The 26,150-nt window shown below is 41.0% G+C and overlaps 1 protein-coding gene across 9 annotated transcripts in view; it reads left to right on the top strand.

Annotated features, from left to right (window-relative positions):
- EXD3 (exonuclease 3'-5' domain containing 3) overlaps positions 1-26,150 on the top strand; it is a 585,677-nt gene that overhangs the window by 3,580 nt on the left and 555,947 nt on the right. For 8 of the 9 annotated variants that reach the window (XM_038374190.2, XM_043498834.1, XM_038374188.2 and 5 more), the window contains exon 2: positions 815-881. Coding sequence is in view for 3 of the 9 variants with exons in the window: in XM_043498837.1 (XP_043354772.1) it covers positions 815-881 (67 nt within the window). In the remaining 6 variants the exon portion in view is untranslated. Of the gene's footprint in view, positions 1-814; positions 882-24,930; positions 25,028-26,150 lie in introns of all 9 variants that reach the window. The other variant, XM_038374189.2, reaches the window with a different exon arrangement.

Genomic DNA, 26,150 nt, shown 5'->3' on the forward strand with positions numbered 1-26,150 from the left:
CTTTGTTTTTTGTCAGATATAAAATGGCTTATAACTTTTGGGAAAATATTAATAATAATCATATTTATTATGGTAGTGCCTGAGGGCCAGACAATAATGGGGCCTTGTGCTAGGTACTATACAAACAAAAGTAGGATTGTATCTGTTTGGGATTGAAACTTCACATTTTTGGAAACAAAGGAAATAGATTTTGGCTTTTTGATTACGGGACAGAATTGCAACTTTTTTACTTTCAGCTCAGAAATTATCAGTGTTACGAACTCTATGCAAGACATGTTATATCATATTATATTTAGTTATATCAAAGGGAAAGAGACCTGTGAGAAGCTCCTTAAAAGTTGGCCACATAATTGAAAAATATTTTTTCTGGTAAGCAATTGCTGCAGTTGCCAGAGGGACATTACATGAGTGTGAACGGGAAGGAGATGGTCTCTCTGCTACGCTGTGGTCCATGTGGGATGTGGAAATGTGGCACAGTTAACATTGCTTTTAAAATGCTTAATTTTTGCATTTTTCACTCTTCAGTGATTTTAACTGTGCAATCCTAATATTACATTAGTGGAGATTTTGCATTTAGTAAGTAGTTGAGATTTTAGCAAGTGTTTAAGGCCCCATTTCAGGAAAGCAATTTAGCATGTGCTTAAATTCATCCCTATTCAGGTTAGCACTTAAGTACCTGCTTAACATTAAGCATGTACTTAAATTTCGTTGACCTCAGTGGGACTTGTACATGTGTTTAAGAGCTGTCCTGAATTAGGGACTAAGTATGTAGAGAAATGAGTAAACTCTAACAGGTTTGTTTAATACCTTTTAGTGTATACAGTGGAGGAATTATTCTGTCATCACTGAACAGGCAGCACATGCACTGTCTTCCTTCTTGGGTAAGTTTGCTGGTCCACTAGACCTACATTTATTTAAGCTAATATTGATGGGTAGTTCTGTAAGATGGATGGCTCTGTTTTCGTAGTTTGACAGTGAAATTTTAAAAATAAACTTAAACTGTGCTCTGAAGACCAATTTTATCGTGACTTGTCCGGTGAAGAGTTTGTTCAGGATGGGACGCTGCACCAGATCAAAAAGCATATGGTGCATGTTTGCAGAGTTCTGCTAGCATATTTTGTTCATGTAGATGCATTAAAGCAAACCTGAATAAAGGCAAAGTCACAGCTGTGAAAGTTTGTAGCAAGAACTTGCTCAAAACCATTATTGTTTATATGGCCGTTCTTACTGGTGATATCCTTTCGAACAAGCTGAGTTTTATGATATGGCAGTCATATTTGGGAACAGATTTGGGAGGTTCCTTTACCTTTGATCTGTCGACTTCATATGTGATTCCCATTGGCATTGCAAAGGTTGGATTCATTTGTGTCCCAAGTCATGCCATTTCATTTCATGATCCAGAATGTTAGAGTGAATTTCCATATTTAGTACATTCAGACTCCTTTGAACATAGTAGAAGCCCAACTAGAGAAGCCTAGAGCATCTCACATGTCCATGCGAAGCAAATAGGATATCAGTTTATAAGGTCTCTTCAAAAAGACCACCTCACCCCAGTTCCTCAGAGACATAGTAGTTTGTGTAGAACTCAGTTTATGTGCCTTGGAAGAGTGACACTGAGCTATTGGCGCTTTGGTTTCAAGTGTGTGGTTCTAGGAATTTTTAATCTGAAGTTTAAACAACTAAACCATCATGTAGCAGGGCCTGTGGATTAAAAAATAACCCAAAGACATTCACAAAGGAGTAATTCACAAATTAGGTCTATTTGATTTATTTTTTCCTGTTGTTCAAGTGGGAATGAAGTGTGACAGTCATTAAAAATGCCATAAAAATCTGATTCCATTCTGAGCACAGTCACCACTGTACATATTCTAAAACTTCACCTTCAATTTCACTAGGGGGCAGACTTTCATATTAAAAATATTTGGACTGCCACACAGATCAGCATTAGCAAGATTACATTTCTGTTAGAGAGATAGATATTGATGTAAACATAATTCTTAATTTGGTGTTCTGCAGAGTACAAAGTTTAGGATCTGGGATATATCACTCATACTGTGTGGGAGGTACTAGCGGTTTATCAGCTAACTGTCACACTTTCTTAACTATGGATTTAATTACCTAAATAATATGCTTTTATCAGTGTAGTTACACTATGGATTGGCATGACCCCATATATGTGTTTCCTTGAGAGCTGTTATAGTTCCTTTAGTATTTTTTAATGCTCCCATCACCATTTCTTAAAAAAAAAAAAAAAAAAAATCCTCTTTAAATATAGAGCACCAAAAACCACCCCCATTAACTCGGGGGTTCTAATCCCAGCACTGACTCCCTCTTTGATCGTGGGCAAATCATTTAATATCTCTTCTTCAGATTCCCATCTATAATATGCAGGGTAATAATTCCTACTTTACAAAGAGATTGTGAGAATGAATGAATTAATGTGCATAAAGTGCTTTGAAATTGAAAAGTGTTTATATTAAGTGTTAAGTATTATTAAAGTGTTGAGAAAAGTGGCAAAAGCCAGGAAAATCAAAAGTAAGACAGGTGGTTAACTCTTACCAGTGAGGGGTGTGATTTTGTTTTTTGTTCTGATAATACTTTAAATTATAGGCACGTAATCTCCTTTAGCTTTGAATTTCCTAGCTATTAGAATCATAGAGTCATAGAATATCAGGGTTGGAAGGGACCTCAGGAGGTCATCTAGTCCAACCCCCTTCTCAAAGCAGGACCAATCCCCAATTTTTTGCCCCAGATCCCTAAATGGCCCCCTCAAGGACTGCACTCGCAACTCTGGGTTTAGTAGGCCAATACTCAAACCATTGAGCTATCCCTCATAAGATGAGCCTTATTCGCATGTTGGAGTCATGGCTTGGCTGTGAATATACTCTGTGACTTACTGATGTTGATTTAAAAAAAAAAAATTCAAAGCCACCCAGTTTAATTTGATGCAGTTTCTGAATAATTCACATTGGATCATACCCAGATTGAGCAGGCTTCCTTAAATAAATGGCACTTACTTCATATACCAGACCCATGGCTGTATAGCATAAATCTCAGTTTCAGTGCATCGCTTTACTGTAACTGTAAATTCCCTCTCCAGTTTCAGTAATATTCATTAGTTGTTGTATAGCCGTTTTGATCTACAGACCTCAAAGCACTTTACAAAGATGGGCCAGTATTTTTATTTCCTTTTACAGATGGGAAATTGAAGTATAGAAAGAGATAGTGAATTGGCCTAATTCATACAATAGGTCAGTGATAAAGCTGGAAACAGAACCCAATTCTTCCCTGTCCACTGGGCCACACTACTTTATAGTGCCTTCAGAGCCTCTTAAGAAGTAGTCGTTATCTGGATTACACAGATGGTGATGATGCCAACCTGAGAGGTTATGTGACTTGTCCATGGTCACTGAGGACACCTGTCTCTGAATTTACCATGGAATTCATATCTCCTGGCTCCAGATCCTTTGCTTTAGCCAGAAGATCATTCTTTGCTTTATGCCTTAAAGAGTTCTGTCATATGCTGTGAATTCCTAAAATGCTATAGGGCTGTAATTTTATTTTTGGGATGCAGAATAATTTTTAAAGATGAAGTACTGCCCACTTTATCCCCTCCCCTCTCCTGCTTTCCTCAGGTTTTCTCTGGTAAGAATGGGAGGCCTCTAGTGGACCCAGTCTCTCCCTCTAGTACTGCTCCGTAATCATTGTAGGCAGGGTGTGCAGCAAGTTGGAGGGGAGGGGAGACAGAGAACTTACTGCCAACATGTCCTCCCTACTTCCACTGATCAGATGGTGGCAGTGGGAGGAAAGCAGGAGCTGAGCTGAGCCCTGGTGTGAGTGACTACTGAACTGTGAGAAGGATGGGGTCTTGCACAGACCTCCAGGTAGTTGATTGGCATGAGCCAAGAACTGATGGAACTGTATCCCTGTTCAGCAGGGACTCAAATGGTCAGCCCTGCAAAGTGGAATTCTCCTACTCAGGGCCATGGAAGATCATGGCCAGGGCTTTAAAAGCATTTGATTCCTGCAATTGTGTTAAAGGCTTGGGCTTCTGAACTCATAAACAGCTTCTTAGCTTTGTTTCAGAGGTGGCTGCTTTTCAGTGAGAGGCAAAATGAATAATGTATATATTATTCTGAAATGCTTTTGGATATTCCAGAATGAAAGGTAGTGTCAGCATGTAAATGTTAGATGGTATTATCACAATCATCACTGTATCTTCATCTTCTAAAAAAATTTTTTTTGTGCCAGAAGAGCAAAGGTGAAATGGAATAAGCACACATTTTCCAGATAGGATTCTGAGGTGACATTTTTATAGCAATTCTCACTTAGGGGATACGAAGGGGGTAGTTATAACTCTTTCTGAAGGGCTTTACCCTCATGATTCCCATCAGTGATAACAGCATTTGAATGACAAAATCTTGTATACCAAAAATTCTCCCCTTACTTACATACTATGCCATGTTTCAGAGTAGCAGCCGTGTTAGTCTGTATCCGCAAAAAGAAAAGGAGTACTTGTGGCACCTTAGAGACTAACAAATTTATTAGAGCATAAGCTTTCGTGAGCTACAGCATAAATGCATCCGATGAAGTGAGCTGTAGCTCACTAAAGCTTATGCTCTAATAAATTTGTTAGTCTCTAAGGTGCCACAAGTACTCCTTTTCTTTATCCTATGCCATGTCACACTTTCTCATCCTCTCCCTACTTTACCACACATACAAGGTGGGCATTGTGGAACAAAATTTGGAGTATGGTTCTCCATATAAGCTGGTGAAGGGAAGCCCCAGTTGCTTGTATGAAATACTTTTCTCTGCTGTCAAGTACTGTCTCCTACAACTTTTTTCTCACAGTTCAGTTCCACAAACTAACTGGAAAGACTAGTTTAGTTTTATGGCACAGTTTATATTTTGGTTTGCATCTTACTTTGAAGACTCATCTGAGTAGTATAATGACATGTTTGCATGTGTTAGCCAATAACTTAACAATGACATATGGGTGTTAAATGTCATTAATATGCGCCAGCATCCTCTTTGCTTGAGGGCTGTAATCAGTTCCAGGAACCATCTGATTTTTATTTAAACACACAGCTGCAGTCCTTAGTCCCATCTACAGTTACATTTCAGTATTGTGCTTAGAATGTTCTGCCAAGTTCTTCTCATTTTTTAGTGTACACCAGCAATGGTGCAACTGTTTAGGATCTAGAGACCAATGGGGGTGTTTCTGGTAGAGTTCCAAGGACGGAATAAAGATGGTAACTACTTGAGCACCTCTTTAAAGTTACTGGGAAAATCAGTGCCTAAGGATTTTAAGTTTCATGTGGTTTTTTTTTGGTTTCAGTACACCTTGCGTGTTAAGATTCTGTGCTGATGTGGATAGGCAGTGGCAGCCACTGCACAAAGTTTTATACATAAATAAGAATGTATGTCTGAAAAGAAAAAGTGTTAAAAGCTATTTGGAAGAAGATAGGGCATGTGCTAGTAAAAAGGGAAAAAATCAGGAGAGGAAGAGAGGGATTGGCTGTTGGTTAGAAGAAAACATGGACTTTATGTCAATCCTTCATCTGGATTAGTGCAGGAAAATGGCAGGGTTCAATGTGATAATGGAAATGGAGTGAGCTGCTTTCTTGTTACCAGCAATGCTCCTTTGGAGCGAGATCTAACCCCACAATGAGTAGAGAGGAGCTGTTTAGATAAAAGCTGAATGGTTTTGGCAGGCTGACATGAGATAGATTAAATACCAAAGAGTAAATAGTTCTAAACAGAGCAAATGCAAAACTTTTGGGAAATACTCAAAGAAAGTAAAATGAAGAAATAATTTTGTGTACAGTGTCCAGAGTGATTTTAAAACACACTTGTTCCCTGTCCAAATAAATGCTTATTTCAGCCAAACAGAACTCTCTCTCCATGATTTATTATACCAGTTAAGTTATAAGCCCTGTGTGCAGAGCTGTCAATTTAACAGAACAGCTTTTTTTCTCCTTTCAGATTTAAGCCACATGTTGTTGTATCAACAGAGTCTTTGTCTCTGCTCAGTTATGAGTTATGACTGTTTTTTAAAAGCAAAAATATGTGATATTTTTAATAGTCCATTTAGGGATGTAAAAAGTTAACTGGTAAGCATTAGGCTTACTGGTTAACTGGCCTTAACAGTTAACCATGGCAATCCCCTGCTGGCAGCAGAGACCGTAGCCCCGACCACGCCGGGCCGGCAGGAGGGATCCCGGCCACGCCGGGCCAGCAGGAGGCCGGTCGGAGCAGCCCTGGCCGCATGGGCAGGCTGTCCAGAGGGCCTCAGCCCCAGCTGCGCCGAGCTGGTCAGTGGGACCCCAATGCTGGCAGAACCCAAGCCCCGGCCAGGCTGGAGGGGGCTCGAGCTCTGGCCGTGCTGTGCTGGCTGGCTGGAGAAACCCCAGCGACAGCTCACGCCGTGCCAGGCCCGACGGAGCTACCTCAGTTAATGGTTAACTGGTTAAACAATATAATTTTAATCGTTTAACTGGTTAATTTTAACCTATATTTAGATCCCCTAGTCCCATTACAGAAGCCAAAGGTGAGCTATTTGGAGGTGAATACTCAATTGTGACTGTTTAAATAAAGTGAAGGTTGTGATGCAAAGTCAAAGATGGGCTTTCCAGCTTCTACTCCCTTCACCATTGTGATGGAAGATGCAACAATGTGATGTGAGGACACACTGTTATCCTTAGCTTAGAATTTTCTAGCTTTTCCCAGCTTGTGCAGTGATATTAAGCATAGCCTTTTCTACTTAAATCTAATTTCCTTCCTATTAAAAATGGACCTTTTATAGAAGCTTATAATTCACATTTCCTTCCTTCCTACTCCCCCGCAGAGAGTGGAACAGTCGTTTTTGCAGCCCTCCTGCTTTCCCAGACGAGGAGAATTTATCAATTGGATATTACTGATGTTGTTTTTTCTTGAGTAAATATATATTTAATTAGCAAAGGTGCAGCTTCTTAAGACATTTGTATATAGGTGCAAAACTGAAAATTAGAGGTGGTCCAATAGATTAAAACAGTACTCTAAATTAGCTGTGCCTGACAATTTGAAACCTAGAACTGGTCATTCTCTCCAGCAGTGCAAGAGGTCACCTGACCATTCCCCTATATTGGAGTAGCATAGAGAAGGAGTTCAGAAGCCCTGCTTCTCCTCTTTCTTCCCCCTCTCCTCCCCAGGCTGCCAGCTTGATGGGGTGGATGCAGCCAAAGAAGGAACAGATGCAGTTTCTGTCTCAGAGGTTCCTGTTTGTGCTGTGCTGTTGTCAGCCCTCAGCATCTCCTTTGGTTCTTCCTCTGATGTCAGTGCAGTGGATGCTGCCTAAAGTGTTGAGATAGTTGTGAGCGGTGATGTGTAGAGGGGCTAGAATGAATATGACTCCCAACCCACAAGGAGTCCCTCTGGTGTTTAAAGAGTCTGCACTACGGTCCAGTTCCGTATGGAAGGGTTATTCTAAACAGGCCAAGAAAACGGCCTCCTTGGGGATTAGACAGTCCATGGCAGGAAAAGAAAGAAGCTGTTGTCCATCAACCTAAAAGCAAATCCATGAATTGCAGGCCTGTCAAAATGCACTGTTATCCTGGAAGGGGACATCTTTCCAAAGATCAGACAAACTGTGGGTGGAAGGCTCTTGAAGAAGAAGACTGATCTGGAGAAAGGGGTAAACAGTGAGGTGGCAAAGTTTGCAGATGATACTAAACTGCTCAAGATAGTTAAGACGAAAGCAGACTGTGAAGAACTTCAAAAAGATCTCACAAAACTAAGTGATTGGGCAACAAAATGGCAAATGAAATGTAATGTGGATAAATGTAAAGTAATGCACATTGGAAAAATAACCCCAATTATACATACAATATGATGGGGGCTAATTTAGCTACAACTAATCAGGAGAAAGATCGTGGATAGTTCTCTGAAGTCGTCCATGCAGTGAGCAGCGGCAGTCAAAAAAGCAAACGTGATGTTAGGAATCATTAAAAAAGGGATAGAGAATAAGATGGAGAATATCTTATTTCCCTTATATAAATCCATGGTATGCCCACATCTTGAATACTGTGTACAGATGTGGGTCCCCTCATCTCAAAAAAGATATACTGGCATTAGAAAAGGTTCAGAAAAGGGCAACTAAAATGAATAGGGGTTTGGAATGGGTCCCATATGAGGAGAGATTAAAGAGGTTAGGACTTTTCAGCTTGGAAAAGAGGAGACTAAGGGGGGATATGATAGAGGTCTATAAAATCATGAGTGGTGTGGAGAAAGTGAATAAGGAAAAGTTATTTACTTATTCCCATAATCTAAGAACTGGGGGCCATCAAATGAAATTAATGGGCAGCAGGTTTAAAACAAATAAAAGGAAGTTCTTCTTCACTCAGCGCACAGTGAACCTGTGGAACTCCTTGCCTAAGGAAGTTGTGAAGGCTAGGACTAAACAGGGTTTAAAAGAGAACTGGATAAATTCATGGAGGTTAAGTCCATTAATGCCTATTAGCCAGGTTGGGTAAGGAATGGTGTCCCTAGTCTCTGTTTGACAGAGGGTGGAGATGGAAGGCAGGAGAGAAGATCACTTGATCATTACCTGTTAGCTTAACTCCCTCTGGGGCATCTGGCATTGGCCACTGTCAGTAGACAGGATACTGGGCTGGATGGACCTTTGGTCTGACCCAGTATGGCCGTTCTTATGTTCTTGGCAGCAAGCATGCAGATGTTAGTCACAGAAGTTACATGGTCCAATTATGTTCAGAGGAATGTTAAAAATACACAACAAGTGAAGTCTGTGCAAAAGGAAGCCAGTTCCTTCATTTCCGAGACATCGCTGAACATTGTCAAGTTCTCTGCATGAGCCAACGCTGCAAATACTTCTTCCACAGACCAATTCATAGACTTTTAGGTCAGAAGGGTCCACTGTGATCATCTAGTCTGATCTCCTGCACAATGCAGGCCACAGAATCTCACCCACCCACGCCTGTAACAAACCCCTGAGCTAAGTCTGAGCTACTGAAGTCCTCAACTCGTGGTTTAAAAACTTCAAGGAGCAGAGAATCCTCCAGCAAGTGACCTGTGCCCCATGTTGCAGAGGAAGGTGAAAACCCCCCAGGGTCTCTGCCAATCTGCCCTGGAGGAAAATTCCTTCCCACCTCAAATATGGCGATCAGCTAAAGCCTGAGCATGTGGGCAAGATTCACCAGCCAGACACCCAGGAAAGAATTATCTGTAGTAACTCAGATCTCACCCTATCTAGCGTCCCATCACAGACCATTGGGCATATTTACTGCTAATAGTCAAAGATCAATTAATTGCCAAAATTAGGCTATCCCATCTTACCATCCCCTCCATAAACTTATCAAGCTTAGTCTTGAAGCCAGATATGTCTTTTGCCTCCACTGCTCTCCTTGGAAGGCTATTCCAGAGCTTCGCTCTTCTGATGGTGAGAAACCTTTATCTAATTTCAAGTCTAAACTTACTGATGGCCAGTTTATATCTATTTGTTCTTGTGTTCACTTTGGTACTGAGTTTAAATAATTCCTCTCCCTCCCTGGTACCTATCCATCTGATATATTTGAGAGCAATCATATCTCCCCTCAGCCTTCTTTTGGTTAGGCTAAACAAGCCAAGCTCTTTGAGTCTCATAAGACAGGTTTTCCATTCCTCAGATCATCTAGTAGCCCTTCTCCATACCTGTTCCAGTTTGAATTCATCCTTCTTAAACATGGGAGATCAAAACTGCACACAATATTCCAGACAAGGTCTCACCAGTGTCTTGTATAATGGTACTAACACCTCCTTATATTTACTGGAAATACCTCGCCTGAAGCATCCAAAGACCGCATTAGCTTTTTTCACAGCCATATCACATTGGTGGCTCATACTCATCTTGTATCAACCAATACTCCAAGATCCTTCTCCTCCTCTGTTACTTCCAAGTGATGCGTCCCCAGTTTATAACAAAAATTCTTGTTATTAATCCCTAAATGCATGACCTTGCACTTTTCACTATTAAATTTCATCCTTTTACTATTACTCCAGTTTACAAGATCATCCAGACCTTCCTGTATGATATCCTGGTCCCTCTCTCAATTGGCAATACCTCCCAGCTTCGTGTCATCTGCAAACTTTATTAGCACATTCCCACTTTTTGTACCAAGGTCAGTAATAAAAAGGTTAAATAAGATTGGTCCCAAAACCGATCCCTGAGGAACTCCACTAGTAACCTCCTTCCAGCCTGACAGTTCACCTTTGAGTATGACCCATTGTAGTCTCCCCTTTAACCAGTTCCTTATCCACCTTTCAATTTTCATATTGATCCCCATCGTTTCCAATTTCATAGAATCATAGAATATCAGGGTTGGAAGGGACCTCAGGAGGTCATCTAGTCCAACCCCCTGCTCAAAGCAGGACCAATCCCCAAGTAAATCATCCCAGCCAGGGCTTTCTCAAGCCTGACCTTAAAAACTTCAAAGGAAGGAGATTCCACCATCTCCCTAGGGAACCCATTCCAGTGCTTCACCACCCTCCTAGTGAAAAAGTTTTTCCTAATATCCAACCTAAACCTCCCCCACTGCAACTTTGAGACCATTACTCCTCGTTCTGTCATCTGCTACCACTGAGAACAGTCTAGATCCAATCTCTTTGGAACCCCCTTTCAGGTAGCTGAAAGCAGCTATCAAATCCCCCCTCATTCTTCTCTGCTGCAAAGTAAACAATCCCCGTTCCCTCAGCCTCTCCTCATAAGTCTTGTGTTCCAGTCCCCTAATCATTTTTGTTGCCCCCCGCTGGACTCTTTCCAATTTTTCCACATCCTTCTTGTAGCGTGGGCCCAAAACTGGACACAGTAATCCAGATGAGGCCTCACCAATGTCGAATAGAGGGGAACGATCACGTCCCTCGATCTGCTGGCAATGCCCCTACTTATACATCCCAAAATGCCATTGGCCTTCTTGGCACAAGGGCACACTGTTGACTCATATCCAGCTTCTCATCCACTGCAAACCCCTAGGTCCTTTTCTGCAGAACTGCTGCCTAGCCATTCGGTCCCTAGTCTGTAGCAGTGCATGGGATTCTTCTGTCCTAAGTGCAGGACTCTGCACTTGTCCTCGTTGAACCTCCTCAGATTTCTTTTGGCCCAATCCTCCGATTTGTCTAGGTCCCTCTGTATCCTGTCCTTACCCTCCAGCATATCTACCTCTTCTCCCAGTTTAGTGTCATCTGCAAATTTGCTGAGGGTGCAATCCACACCATCCTCCAGATCATTAAGGAAGATATTGAACAAAACTGGCCTGAAGATTGATCCTTGGGGCACTCCACTTGATACCAGCTGCCAACTAGACATGGAGCCATTGATCACTACCCATTGAGCCCGACAATCTAGCCAGCTTTCTATCCATGTTATTGTCCATTCATCCAGCCCATGCTTCTTTAACTTACTGGCAAGAATACTGTGGGAGACCAAGTCAAAAGCTTTGCTAAAGTCAAGGAACAACACGTCCACTGCTTTCTCCTCATCCACAGAGCCAGCCATCTCGTCATAGAAGGCAAGTAGATTAGTTAGGCATGACTTGCCCTTGGTGAATCCATGCTGACTCTTCCTGATCACTTTCCTCTCCTCTAAGTGCTTCAGAATTGATTCCTTGAGGACCTGCTCCATGATTTTTCCAGGGATTGAGGTGAGGCTGACTGGCCTGTAGTTCCCCTGATCCTCCTCCTTCCCTTTTTTAAAGATGGGCACAAAATTGGCCTTTTTCCAGTCATCCGGGACCTCCCCCATTGGCCATGAGTTTTCAAAGATAATGGTCGATGGCTCTGCAATCACATCCGCCAACTCCTTTAGCAGATGCAGCACATCCGGCCCCATGGACTTGTGCTTGTCCAGCTTTTCTAAATAGTCCTGAACCACTTCTTTCTTCACAGAGGGCTGGTCTCCTCCTCCCCATGCTGTGCTGCCTGCCCAGTGCAGCAGTCTGGGAGCTGACCTTGTTCGTGAAGTCAGAGGCAAAAAAAGCATTGAGGACATTAGCTTTTTCCACATCCTCTGTCACTAGGTTGCCTCCCTCATTCAGTAAGGGGTCCCACACTTTCGTTGACTTTCTTCTTGTTTCTAACATACCTGAAGAAACCATTCTTGTTACTCTTAACATCTCTTGCTAGCTGCACCTCCAGGTTTGATTTGGCCTTCCTGATTTCACTCCTGCGTGCCCGAGCAATATTTTTATACTCCTCCCTGGTCATTTGTCCAATCTTCCACTTCTTGTAAGCTTCTTTTTTGTGTTTTAAGGTCAGCAAGGATTTCACTGTTAAGCCAAGCTGGTCGCCTGCCATACTCACTATTCTTTTTACACATCGGGATGGTTTGTCTCTGCAACCTCAGTAAGGATTCTTTAAAATACAGCCAGCTCTCCTGGACTCCTTGCCGCCTCATGTTATTCTCCCAGAGGATCCTGCCCAACAGTTCCCTAAGGGAGTCTAAGTCTGCTTTTCTGAAGTCCAGGGTCCATATTTTGCTATTCTCCTTTCTTCCTTTTGTTAGGATCCTGAACTCGACCATCTCATGGTCATTGCCTCCCAGGTTCCCATCCACTTTTGCTTCCCCTACTAATTCTTCCCGGTTTGTGAGCAGCAGGTCAAGAAGAGCTCTGCCCCTAGTTGGTTCCTCCAGCACTTGCACCAGGAAATTGTCCCCTACACTTTCCAAAAACTTCCTGGATTGTTTGTACACCACTGTATTGCTCTCCCAGCAGACATGAGGGTGATTGAAGTCTCCCATGAGAACCAGGGCCTGCGATCTAGTAACTTCTGTTAGTTGCTGGAAGAAAGCCTCATCCACCTCATCCCCCTGGTCCGGTAGTCTATAGCAGACTCCCACCACGACATCACCCTTGTTGCTCACGCTTCTAAACTTAATCCAGAGACAATTAGCTAATAATACTCCTTGTGGAAATGTATCAAATGCCTTACTGAAATGAAGGTAAATTAGATCCACTGCGTTTCCTTTGTCTAAAAAATCTGTTACCTTCTCAAAGAAGGAGATCAGGTTGGTTTGGCATGATCTACCTTTGTAAAACCATGTTGTATTTTGTCCCAATTACCATTGACTTCAATGTCCTTAACTATTTTCTCCTTCAACACTTTTTCCAAGACCTTACATACTACAGATGTCGAACTAACAGGCCTGTAGTTACCCGAAACACTTTTTTTTTCTTTTTTAAAAATAAGAACTATGTTAGCAATTCTCCAGTCATACGGTACAACCCCTGAGTTTACAGATTCATTAAAAATTGTTGCTAATGGGCTTGCAATTTCATGTGCCAGTTCCTTTAATATTCTTGGATGAAAATTATCCAGTCCCCCCGATTTAGTCCCAGTAAGCTGCTCGAGTTTGGCTTCTACCTTGGATGTGGTAATATCTACCTCCGTATCCTCATTCCCATTTGTCATCCTACCATTATCCCTAAGCTCCTCACTAGCCTCATTAAAGACTGAGGTAAAGTATTTGTTTAGATATTGGGCCATGTCTAAATTATCCTTTAACCTCCAATCCATCCTCGGTGTTTAGCGGAGCCACTTCTTCCTTTGTTTTCTTCTTATTTATATATGGCTATAGAACCTCCCAAAGCCCTCCTTATAGCACCACTGCCTGAGCCATCTGTTGATCATCATAATCCCATCATGTTGTTGCCCTTCTCTAGGAACAGGCAGAATCCCACTGAAGATCACCTGTGCCTCGATTTCCTTAAGTGTCTTCCCCAGTCTGGCATAGTCTCCCCTGATACATTCCAGCGAGAATCTAGCCGTATCATTTGTTCCCACATGAAGGACAATCAGTGGATTCTTTCCCTATCCCATTAGGATCTTCTTCAGTCTCAAATCCACATCCCGTAGCTTAGCACCCAGCAGATAGCACTCCCTTCTGTGCTCTAGATCAGCTCTGGTTACAGGCTTGTCTGTTTTTCTCAGTAAGGAGTCCTCAATCACTTAGACCTGCCTTTTCCTGGTGATGGTGCGATTCTCCAGTCTATCCCCTGTTCCCTCTGGCTGCAGTTGAAGATTGAAAGGCAGAAAGCCATGGTTGCCTGCTTTCTTTCTTTCCTTTATTTTCTTGCAGATTGGCCTCCCATCTCTGCTCAGACCCCTTTCTCATGGGTGAAGTATGCCTTTCAAAAAAGTAATAACACTAAATTTTGGAAAACTGCTCTCTTCAAACTCACTTGACTTTTCGTCGTCTTTCTTATTTAGATCCCTTCTTAACCAAACTGCCCCCTCCAAACATTGTGTGAGTGCTGGATATTAAGATTAAATTTATCCACTTACGAGCTGGTCACTATTGTTATATGGACATTATTATCTATCTTCAAACAAATAAAAAATTACATCTCCCCAGAGCAGCAATAAATCCAATGCTCCATGCGACTGTCATGCAGTAATTACTATCTGTCCCATAGTCAAACCCACAACACTACTCTATGTTGCTGTGTTATCTCCTGAACAATTCCATTGAAAATGCTTCCCTTCCTGCTTCAGGGTCTGCCCTAATGCCTAATTGCTTTCATTATCAGGAAGTGTTTCCTGAAGTCTAAACCTAAATTTCTCCCTTACTTTCTTTGTGGCTAGGCCGTTACTTCCTACACCAATACATTCAGATAATGTGAATTAATCCACTTTCCTTTCTTCCTATACTTTTATGAACCTGACTGTCACAACTCAGGGCAACTTCACCTGTATTCCCACATCCATGGTCCAGCCTGGGTATTGACTCTAGGCTCCTGGCTCCTCAGCCATCACCTCTCATGGACGGAGACAAGTTTCCAGGCTGCACAGTTCCCTGCCTACACTGTGCATTCCTCAGCAAGACTGAGTGTCTAAACAAGCCAGCATCTCTGTTTTGCTTTCTCTTCTAAGGCTATGAACTGGGTAATTGCCCATACTTCTAAGTTACCACACAGCTTTTTCTAAGCAACCACATTTATTAAAGTAAAAGCACCACAGAAAAAATATTCAAAATAATAAAAAATTAGTACATGCATTCTAATAAACGTATCATAGCTCACCCCTTATCTACACAAGGGCTCTGGTTCGTGTCATCCTTTCAACCTTGGACAGGTGGGTCTGTCTGTTTGCTGGATCAGAAAGAAGGCCCCTCAGTTTAAACTCGGGCTGTTTATCCAAAAGTTCTTTGTCTGTTAGCCTCTGGAAAATCCATTTTGAACTAGGTATAGGCGAGCCTCCCCAGCAGGTAGTACCTCTCTGGAGGTGATACTGTACAACTTGAGTGAATTAGCTTAATGTTTACCCACAGCTCTTAGTTCCTGGAGGGGCTTTGATTACCTTCCCCCATGGAATTGCATACAATGTCTGGTCTATAGTGTAAATGTAATAAATTAAAATCTCCCTGCAATAGTGCCAGTAATTACTATACCTTTCACACTAACATCTTTATTCTTCACCATGGGCATGATTCCCTTTGCTGCTTTAAAAATCTGTTATAATATATCCTTCAAACACATTTTGTAGAGAGGTTAGGAATGAAATGATGATTATCTTTCACCAACATTGTTCTCTGGCAGTGGTTCTCAAACTGTGGGTTGTGACCCCAAAGCGGTTCAAAACACCATTTTAATAGGGTCGCCAGGGCTGGTGTTAAACATGCTGGGGCCCTGGGTGGGGGAGCCCAAACCTGCCACACACTGCCTGGGGTGGCAGGGCTAGGGTTTCAGGGCCCCCCACCCAGGTTCGTGTAGTAATTTTCGTTGTCACAACGGGGTTGCGGTGCAATGAAGTTTGAGAACCCCTGTTTTAAAGGATAGTTGACAGGATTAACTGTTAAAAGTTTATGGCAGGGGTCCCCAATGTGGTGCCCGTGGGTGCAATGGAGCCCGCCAGGGCAGTTGCATGCGCCTACAGGACACCACGCCGCAGAAATGCCACCGCCGAGCGCATCTGCCGAAGAACCGCCCGCCGAAATGCTGCCGAGATGTGTTGCCATTTCTTGGCGGCAGTTTGGTGGCGACGCTTCTAGCCACTGTTGCATTTCGGCGGTGGGGTGTCTGGCACCCGCCATAATCTTCTGGAAATAGGAATATGCTATTCCCACAGAAAGGTTGGGGACCATTGGTTTATGGTATTGCTCACAAATCTTCAAAACTGCTTTGGTTCTTCTAATACGAGGGCGTGGAGGAACATTCGAGTTTGTATGGTGGGGGTGGGGAGGGAGCACCATACAGTCCCGCTCAGTAACCAGCTCCACTCTGACCCTGCCCCCAGCCGCAGGTCCGGCCCTGACCTTGACCACCAGCCCAGCTCTGGTCCTGGCCATGGCCCCCAGCTCCTGACCCCAACTGTGCACCTGCTCCTGGCTCCCAACCATGGCTTGTGGGGGTGGGGGCGGACCAGGTAAGATGGGGGCATGGACAAAAAAAATTTGGAGATCACTGTTGTAAAACCTCACACTTATTGTGGGGAAATGTAAAGGAAGTATTAAAGGGAAGAGGGGCCTTTTTATTATCTAGAATTTATGTGGCTATATTAATTATTTTATTTTGAGGAAAAGTGAAGAAAGAATACGAGATTAAAAACAAAAAGGATTTAAAGCCTTTTATGGACTTTGGCTTTTATTCAGCAAACCACATTAGCACATGTTTAACTTTAAGCACATCTTTAATTCACAATGATTTGAAGTTAAACACCTGCTTAAGTGTCTTGCTGAATAGCAATGGTCTTCACTACATGCTTACAGGTTTCAGAGTAGCAGCTGTGTTAGTCTGTATTCGCAAAAAGAAAAGGAGTACCGGTGGCACCTTAGAGACTAACAAATTTATTAGAGCATAAGCTTTCGTGAGCTACCGATGAAGTGAGCTGTAGCTCACGAAAGCTTATGCTCTAATAAATTTGTTAGTCTCTAAGGTGCCACCGGTCCTCCTTTTCTTTTTGCGACTACATGCTTAGGTTCTTTATCAAATCAGAACCAATATGCATAAAGAGGGAACACTGAAAGTTTGTTTGCTTGTTTGAATTGTGTTTTTATTCTGAATGTGGGGGTGAAGTTTCTCTCTCTCTCTCTCTCTCTCTCCCTCCCCCCCCAACAAACTATAATTTAGCATGTGTATTCAAAACTGAAATTTACTAATTTTGTATTTCATGCCTGCTGTACATTCAGTCTCTGACCTCTCTGTTTAGATCAGTGGTTCTCAACGGGGTATGCGTATCACTAGGGATACACAGAGGTCTTCCAAGGGGGTACGTCAGCTCATCTAGATATTTGCCTAGTTTTACAACAGGTTACACGAAAAGCACTAGCAAAGTTATCATAAACTAAAATTTCATACAGACAGTGACTTGCTCTGTATATTATAGGTAATGTAAAGTGGTAAATGCGGTATTAGACATGTGTTTTATGCCCTTTACTGATGAGTGCAAGAAGATTAATGAGGTTGAAGTTGTCATGGTGTGTATGTGCTTGTGATATAAAAATTGATAGATTTTTAAAACGAAGAGCGGGAAGCAGTGGTAATGGTGACAGTGAAACAAAATTGAAGATGATTGGGGGAAAAAAGCCATTATCGGTTCTGCGGAGAATCTATTGCTTTTGGATTCACATCGGCAAGTAGCAATCCACCTAAAGCTTTGTGTTTCCTTTGCGGAGAAACTCTATCAAATAACTGAATGAAGCCAGTGCATTTGCAATGACATTTGAAGACAGAACACTCTGTGCATACAAGTAAGCCAGTAGATTTTTTTAGCTTTCACTCATATGTAGATCATTTGGCCCACTTGACATCTGAGTTCAAGTCATATTTCCCCAACATTCAACACAACTCAGCTTAACTCGACTAGGTGAGAAACCCATTCATTTTGTCAGATGTTGGCAACATAACCTCACTGCCAGTCAGCAAGAAAATCTTCTTTCGTTGTCCTCAGATCATGGTCTGCAAATGAAGATTAATGACTCCACGCTACTCTGGTTCTGGTGTTTAGTATAGAAAGAGTACAGTGACCTTGGGAACCATGCTTTGGATATTCTGTTACCTTTTGGGTCAACATATCTTTGTGAAGTCTCATTTTCTGCTATGACTGCCCTCAAGACAAAGAGTAGAAATAGACACAGTGCAGAGAAAAACTTTATTGTTGCTGTCGCTTCACTGTCTCCCAGAATGACAAGGCTCACAAGTGAAAAACAGGCTCAAGTATCACACTGAAATGTAAATACAATATTTATATTCCAATAGATTTATTTTACAATTATACGGTAAAAGTGAGAAAGTAAGCAATGTTTCAGTAATAATGTGCTGTGACACTTTTGTATTTTTGTGTCTGATTTTGTGAGCAAGTAGTTTATAAGTGAGGTGAAACTTGGGGTACATAAGACAAATCAAACTCCTGAAAGGGGGCCAGTAGTCTGGAAAGGTTGAGAACCACTGGTTTAGACTGTCAGTGTTCTGCCAATTAGTGTGACTGTGATGTGGATACTAAGAAATCTAACTCATTTCACACAGATTACCGAACAGCTAGCAGATGTTAAGATAATGGTTTTGGCCACTATCGACATGGTTTGAATTTCAACTTAGAGGTGAAAAGATCTGTTTCTCTCTGATTATCAATCCCTCTGGCCCATATAGTTCCCAGCATCAAAAATTCTTTAAAAACTTACCCAAGAAGATGATGTAAAAAATATTCTCTTTAAACCTGTTCCTATGGTGTCTTGTACACTTCTTTATTTTTTTATGTTAACTTGTCTTCTATATTCAGTATTTTATATTGATGGAATTTCTTTTTAATTATAAGTAAAATTAAAGGCTTTAAACATTAAATATAAAGGACATGTTCTGAGCAAGAGAGGACTCCATACTGAATCCATGGGTAGGGATTTAGTGCCATGCATGTTCTATAGAGGCAATTTGACATCCACGAAGCGCCTTGACAGAATCACTGCCTGGTATGTATCCCAGGACAAATTTTTACCTTCTCTATTTTGGTGCCTTATAATAGAGGACATAAAATGTGGTAATCTTAGGCCTGCTTGGGTTTTTTGTTTTTCTTTGTTCTCATAATAATATAGATCTTGTTTGTATTCAACAAACATATAGAACAAAGTGTGGCTAACAACATTGATAGAACTGGCAAAATGAAATACAGTCACCCTGCAGCTTGCTGTAAAGTATTAATCACTTTACTTGTGCACTTTGAAACAGCAAATAAAAAGTTACAGCTCAGCAATTAACCCTGCACCAGAACAGAATTTAGCTCAGAATGGGGATCAGTTTTCCCCCATGCCAAAATGTGTAAAGGTCAATCCAAAACTCTTGGAGCCAAAATTATTAATATTTGGATGTTATTTTAAGGCCATCATTCCCTTGCTGGTTTTTGCCAAAACCGTTCTGAATGTTCTTGTATGTACTCAGTCAATGTTGAGGTGGCTGGACAGAAACACGGGTTTTTTTAAAAACTGACAATTTAAATTTTACTCTTCCACAATTTTCCTTCATAACTTTCTCACCATTTTGATCCAACAAATTGTGATCCAACTTTCTTTAAAATATATATATTGGATAAAAATCTGGATCTTTTAATTTTGAATGCTGGAAGGGAAGAAAGGAACTCAGGGCTACATTCCATCAGCCATATTTTAGCCTCCTCCACCTATTTGGGGCTCAGCTTACAACCTTTGTATTTGAGATGAAACATGTTGACTAAGCAACTGAAAGTTTTCATAGCTTCTTTGATTCATATTTTGATTTTATCCTTCTATGGGTCTAGTTCTGGTGTTAACAGACCAAGCCAGATTTCCACAGATACCATCACAGTAGTCAGTTGGTAATTTCAAGCCCCTTCAGAGCCTCTTTCAATTATTTTGTAAGTTTAGTATCTCTGAAGTGTCCATTTCTTGTTGAATTCTGTGTTTTAACAAATTCATTATTGTTCTCAGTGCAAATATCAACATACTTTTATGGTAGTTAACTACAAATGTAGAGACCTCATCTTTCTGAGAACAACAACAAGGTTACTGGGAAGCTGGGGCATTCATTCTACGGTTTATATTAGTCAGCCATTAGTCTTAAAGGTTGTTGTTAAAGTAGTTTTGAACTTGGCCAGTACGCTTTATGACTTTAGGTGGTACATCTTTCTCAGGAAGGTTTAAAGTTTAGGTTGATTGCACCTGAAAAGTTATTTAATCTTTTTCATTTTATTTCCAGTGACCTAGCAAATGTCTCCTTTACTCTGTATTGTTAGATAGCATCTTCAGAAACTGGAGCAGAATATTCTATGCTTTTCTTTTCAGATGGAGAAACAACAACATTAAATAGATACCTTTTATTGATGCTTGCATCCATTATGGGATCATTGTCATATTCTGCCGACACTCCTGTTTTAATGTTGATTCTTTTAATTCTTGATTTACATTTCCTCTTTTCTTCCTTTGTAGAATCTCATAGTTGACCTGTGAGTTTGTCCTGTCTGGAAGACTATATCCAGGACCTAGTGCTTAAGTCTTTTCTTTACATTCCTAATTTTGTGCTACATTCAAGGCAATGTTGGCATAACACAAGGTTGCAGATTTCTTGTCAATTTCATCTTTGCCTTGCAATTATTGTTATGGCAAGCTTGCTAACTTATCTTTGCTATTTTTGGGTGTAAGAGATGACCAGAGACAGGTTGAAGACCTTCTGGAAGGCTTGGAAGAAGGTTAAATTGTCATCACAGCTATGTTTAAATGACAATAGTAGCATCAGAAAGGGCATCATTCTCATAAGTGTTCTGCTCTTTAAGTTCCAAAGACAAAGTTTCGTTCACTTGCACATTTGTTCTTGAAGGATCCAAAGAAACCAATTTTCTGCATTTCTTGAGTTAAGCACACATTGTTTCTGTCTTATTGCTTAATCATTCTTGACAATATTTACATTTTACTGTGGAGTATTTATCTGTTTTCAAACTTCTGTCCATTTAATCTTTTGTTCTCTTCTACTGCCTTCAACTTGAAGCATGTTGAATCGGATAAATCCATACCTTGATGGTTGGTAATAACTAAAGAGTACGTAAAAGAATAAATGGACACAAATCAGACGTCAAGAATTATAACATTCAAAAACCAGTCGGAGAACACTTCAATCTCTCTGGTCACTCAATTACAGACCTGAGGGTGGCTATCCTTCAACAAAAAAAACCTTCAAAAACAGACTCCAATGAGAGACTGCTGAATTGGAATTAAATTTAATTTAGGCTTGAATAGAGACTGGGAATGGATGAGTCATTCCACAAAGTAAAACTATTCCCCCCCACCCCCCCACTGTTCCTCAGATGTTCTTGTTAACTGCTGGAAATAGCCTACCTTGCTTGTCACCATGAAAGGTTTTCCTCCTTCCCCCCCCTCCTTCCTGCTGGTGATGGCTCATCTTAAGTGATCACTCTCCTTACAGTGTGTACGATAAAACCCATTGTTTCATGTTCTCTGTGTGTGTATATAAATCTCCCCACTGTATTTTCCACCAAATGCATCCGATGAAGTGAGCTGTAGCTCACGAAACTTATGCTCAAATAAATTTGTTATTCTAAGGTGCCACAAGTACTCCTTTTCTTTTTGCGAATACAGACTAACACGGCTGCTACTCTGAAAACTAAAGAGTAATCACCCATTTCCAATAGTGATCGATGACTTTCAGGTTTTCTACAGAATGAGTAACAATCACTTAGTGAATTCAATACTGTGAAGACTGAAGATAGGGGGAAAAAAAAAAAACCTAGCCAATTGCTAGACAGCCTTATTATAATATGCCTAGCATAGTTTCCAGAAGTTTCTGGATTCTAGCAAACTAAACCCACTGAGAATTCATGACTCCACCCCACTTCCCTTTTCAACATCCATTGACAGTTGATTCCTTCCATTACCCCTGCCTTTGTTTCCTGTGATATTTGCGTCTTTCCCTCTAGGCTTCTAAACCGTTCTCTATAGTAATTTTGTAATTGATTCTTAAGAGAGACAAAAATATTGATGATCTTATCCCTTGTAACTTTTTAGAATATAGTTTTCATATCTTGAAATTAGAGCCTAAAGTTTTTGGTATTACAATTCTTTCAAATGTGTTAACTTGTTACGATTTCAGAGTTATACAGAAGTTCAAAAAATGGGGGAAGAAAAAAGAAAAACCATTGGGTTGATTTTTCGCAACCCCAGACAAAAGGGTGAAGAGTTTCTTTCTCTTGTGCAGTGATTTGCTAGTAGAAGTTGTGATAAATGAAGTGGTGGGTACCTCCCTTTTATGGATACCCAGCCAGTCAATAGCTATAAAATCCCTCTTAGCCCTGGTCTACACGGGGGGGGGGGGGATAATCGATCTAAATTATGCAATTTCAGCTAGGTGAATAATGTAGCTGAAGTCAACATACTGAGATAGACTTACCATGGTGTCTTCACCATGGTGAGTCGAGTGCTGCTGCTCCCCCCTCGACTCTGCCTGCGCCTCTCATGGCGCTGGAGTACAGGAGTTGACGGGAGAGCACTTGGGGGTCAATTTATTGCGTCTAGACTAAATCGATCTCCGCTGGATCAATTGCTGCCCGCCGATCCGGCGGGTAGTGAAGACATACCCTTAGTAACTGTTCTCTAATTGCTCTACTTGTAAAGGGTTAAAAAGTCCCACTGCTATGCATAGGTAAAAGGAAGTGAGTGGGCACCTGGACAAAAGAGCCAATGGGAAGGCTAGAGCTTTTTAAAATTGAAAAACAACTCCCCCTTTGTCTGTTGTTCTTCCAGGGAGAGGCAGACAGGGCAGAGCTATGCTGTAAGAAGCTTGGGCCAGGTATGAAAAAATCATCAGTATCAGAGCTAGAAACTACTCATTTTAAAACTCAGATATATAAATAGATCAGGAAATGTCTAGGAAGATGCGATTAGGTTTATCCCTTTTATTTCTTTATGGCTTGTGGATTCCTCTCTGCTAATCCCAAGTGCTTTTGTTTTGCTTGTAACCTTGAAGCTTGACCTCAAGAAAGCTATTCTTGGTGCTTAATCCTTGTAGTGCTCTTTTAAAATCTAGCAATAGCCTAGTTCCCAGATGTATTTTCTTCCTTTTTTTTTAAATAAAATTTACCTTTAAGAACACAATTGGATTTTTGTGTCTTAAGAGATTTGTGCACATGTTGTTTAATTAGCTGATGGCAACAGCTGACCTCCTCTTTTTTCTTTCTCAGCTCTTCCCGGGTGTGTGTATGTATGTGAGAAAGGGCTTGAGGTTACCCCACAGGAAGGAATTCCCAAGCACACTTTACTGGGCTCTCAAAGGGTTCTGTGCTTGGGTGGTGGCAGCATCTACCAATCCAAGGTCAGAGAAAAGCTGTAACCTTGGGAGTTTAATACAAGCCTGGAGTGGCCAGTATTAATTTTTAGAATCCTTGTGGGCCCCCCACCTTCTGCACTTGAAGTGCTAGAGTGGGGAATTAGCCATGACAGAAGTGCTAAGGTATGTTTGCTATAAATCCTATTTGTTCTGGGATACTACATTTATGGCCCGGGGGTAGTGAAAAGAAACTAGAAAACCTGATGGAAAAGTTTATGAAGTGAGAAGTTATCTAAGGAATACATCCCGGATCTTTTCAGATATAGCTGCTAGTTTATTTTATTTTAATATATAGCCAAGGTTTTTCCTTTGTTTGTGCAAAATTTTGCTTTACCTGAATTTTTCCATCATATATGCTGGATGGAGTTTGTTTCATTTTTTAGTTTACATGTACTTTGCTATTTCTTACCTACCATAATACAGCCAGCATCTTTCAAAAGCTCCCTCCCTCACGAAAAGGACAAATGGACTTTGTTTATAAGCAAAAACAACTTTTGCTGACAGTTTTTGTGTAGAATACTGAATTGCTATACATTTAGCCTCCTCTATTGTATTTGACTGTAGAATATTTGGACAGAAAATGGAGACATTTCCTAAACATTTCCATATGTTGACAATCATATCTTTGTCAACCTAACATAGTTTGTAACAATAAGAGTTTTATAGTTCTTTAAGATCATGTTTTGATGTGTCAGTAAAGGACTAGCACAGTAATGTATACAGGTTAAAAAATGTCTGTCTCTCTCCTTTTGGCTCCTGAGAAAGCTATGCCATATTCCACTAGGTTCTAAGTAATCTAGAACTTTGTCTCCATGGATTTGGTGGCCAATGAGTTGATCCCTCCAGGATACCTAGTTGAACAAGTTCCTAATAACATTTGAACATTTAAAGAAGATTTAAGAATGTTAGCAAATTTTCCATTTGTAAGTGAGTTGTTTGTTAGAAGTTCAAAGAACAATCTAAGCTTTGCCAAATCTATGCTAAGAGTATGCAGCCCAGCTGGCCTCAGACACAATGTGTTAATGTTGTTTTTATTTAGGGCAATTTGAAAAGGCTGGTATGCTGATAGAGACATAATGGGGTGTGTGATATGTCCTGTATGTGTAAACTTTGCATCCTATAAATGGTCCTGTACAGCTGGGACTCTTTCATACCATGTTTTTTAGTATGCATTTTTAAACTGGAGATACTGGGTTTGGGAAGCTGTGCTGTATTAATTTAGTTACTGTGAAAGTAGAGTACCTTATTAAACTATATTTGCAGCCTTCAAAATGCAGTAGACTTAGGAAATAATGGGTAATTACTTATCCATTTCATAGCTTAAGAAGATAAATTAGGTTGACCCTTAGACCGTGAAAATCTGTTTTGCAGATCTTAAAGAATTATTGCTAAACATATTTTGAGGTTTGTTTTAAGTCGTGATAGGATGACGACATTTTCATTAAAAAGAAACTTTTCACAGGATGGGGAGGGAGGAAGTGAATGCATGGTATGGCTTTGGTGGACATCAACTGGAGTGAATAGAGTGTGGGTGACAGAGAAGGGTGTTGACACCTCCTTTTCAACAGCAAAGTCACCACTCTCCTTGCAATTTCCTTTCACTCAGAATATATGACTGTATCTACACTATTCCAACCTTTGCTTCCACCTGTGGAGTGAACCATTCATTAGTGTAGATGGGGCTTGAAGACCCTGCTGCAATGGTAAGCATAATCTCATCTGAATAGATTTATAGAGTAGTTAACTCTGGCACCTGCGATTGCCTTGTTTAAGTGGTGGCCACCTGTGGAGCTGAACAGAGTAGAAACAACGGGGAAAGAAAAAACGAGGAGTCCTTGTGGCACCTTAGAGACTAACAAATTTATTTGGGCATAAAACCCATTTCATCAGATGCATGGAGTGAAAAATACAGTAAGCGGTATACATATATTATAGCACATGAAAAGATGGGAGTTGCCTTACCAAGTGGGGGGGGGGTCAGTGCTAATGAGGCCAATTCAATCAAGGTCTGTTCTCAACAGTTGATAAGAAGGGGTAAATATCAACACAGGGAAAATTACTTTTTATAGTGCAAACAAGGCCAAGTCAATCAAGGTGGATGTCACCCATTCCCAACAGTTGACAAGAAGGTGTGAGTATCAATACACCTTCTTTTCAACGTTGGGAATGGGTAGTTGATCTCACACCTTCTTATTAACTGTTGGGAACGGACCAGTTACACCTTGACGCAATTAGCGTCTGAAATGTGTGTGTGACGTTACACCCCATATTCTTCATAGAAATATGGTTATGATATGAATGGCATAACTAAGATATACTTTATGCAAGATGGCTTATGTAAAATATAATTGGAAAGGTTATGATTTACCGAATGTGATTATCCAATTTGTATGCATGTATCATTTGTGTATCTAAAATTGGGAATAATTGACTATGTAACAATTACAATTGTGTGTGTACTTGGGGGCAATGCCCACCCGACAGTAGGCGATCAGCCTGAATGACTCATTTGAGAAGGACAAGAGATCTCTGAAGATACTAATCTCTCACCTTCCTGAGGTTCTTCCTGGGATGATGCATTGACACTACAAGGTCAGGTGATAATGTCACCTGATGAAAAATACCCCCTTGGGCACTGCTGGTACTTTTCCACTTTAGGGGGATGGGGATCAAACAAAGGATTCCCTCCTTGGGTAAACCCTTTTTAAGGGCTTGGGAGGGGGTTGATCGGGACTCTCCTCTATTGCCTACCCAAGAAGGAGGAGGGCTGAAAGAACCTGAATGGACAAAGGAACTAACCTGAAGGGAAAGGCAAGGATGAGTCCA

This window comes from Dermochelys coriacea, chromosome 16, assembly GCF_009764565.3.
Source record: "Dermochelys coriacea isolate rDerCor1 chromosome 16, rDerCor1.pri.v4, whole genome shotgun sequence".
Taxonomy (NCBI): Eukaryota; Metazoa; Chordata; order Testudines; family Dermochelyidae; genus Dermochelys; species Dermochelys coriacea.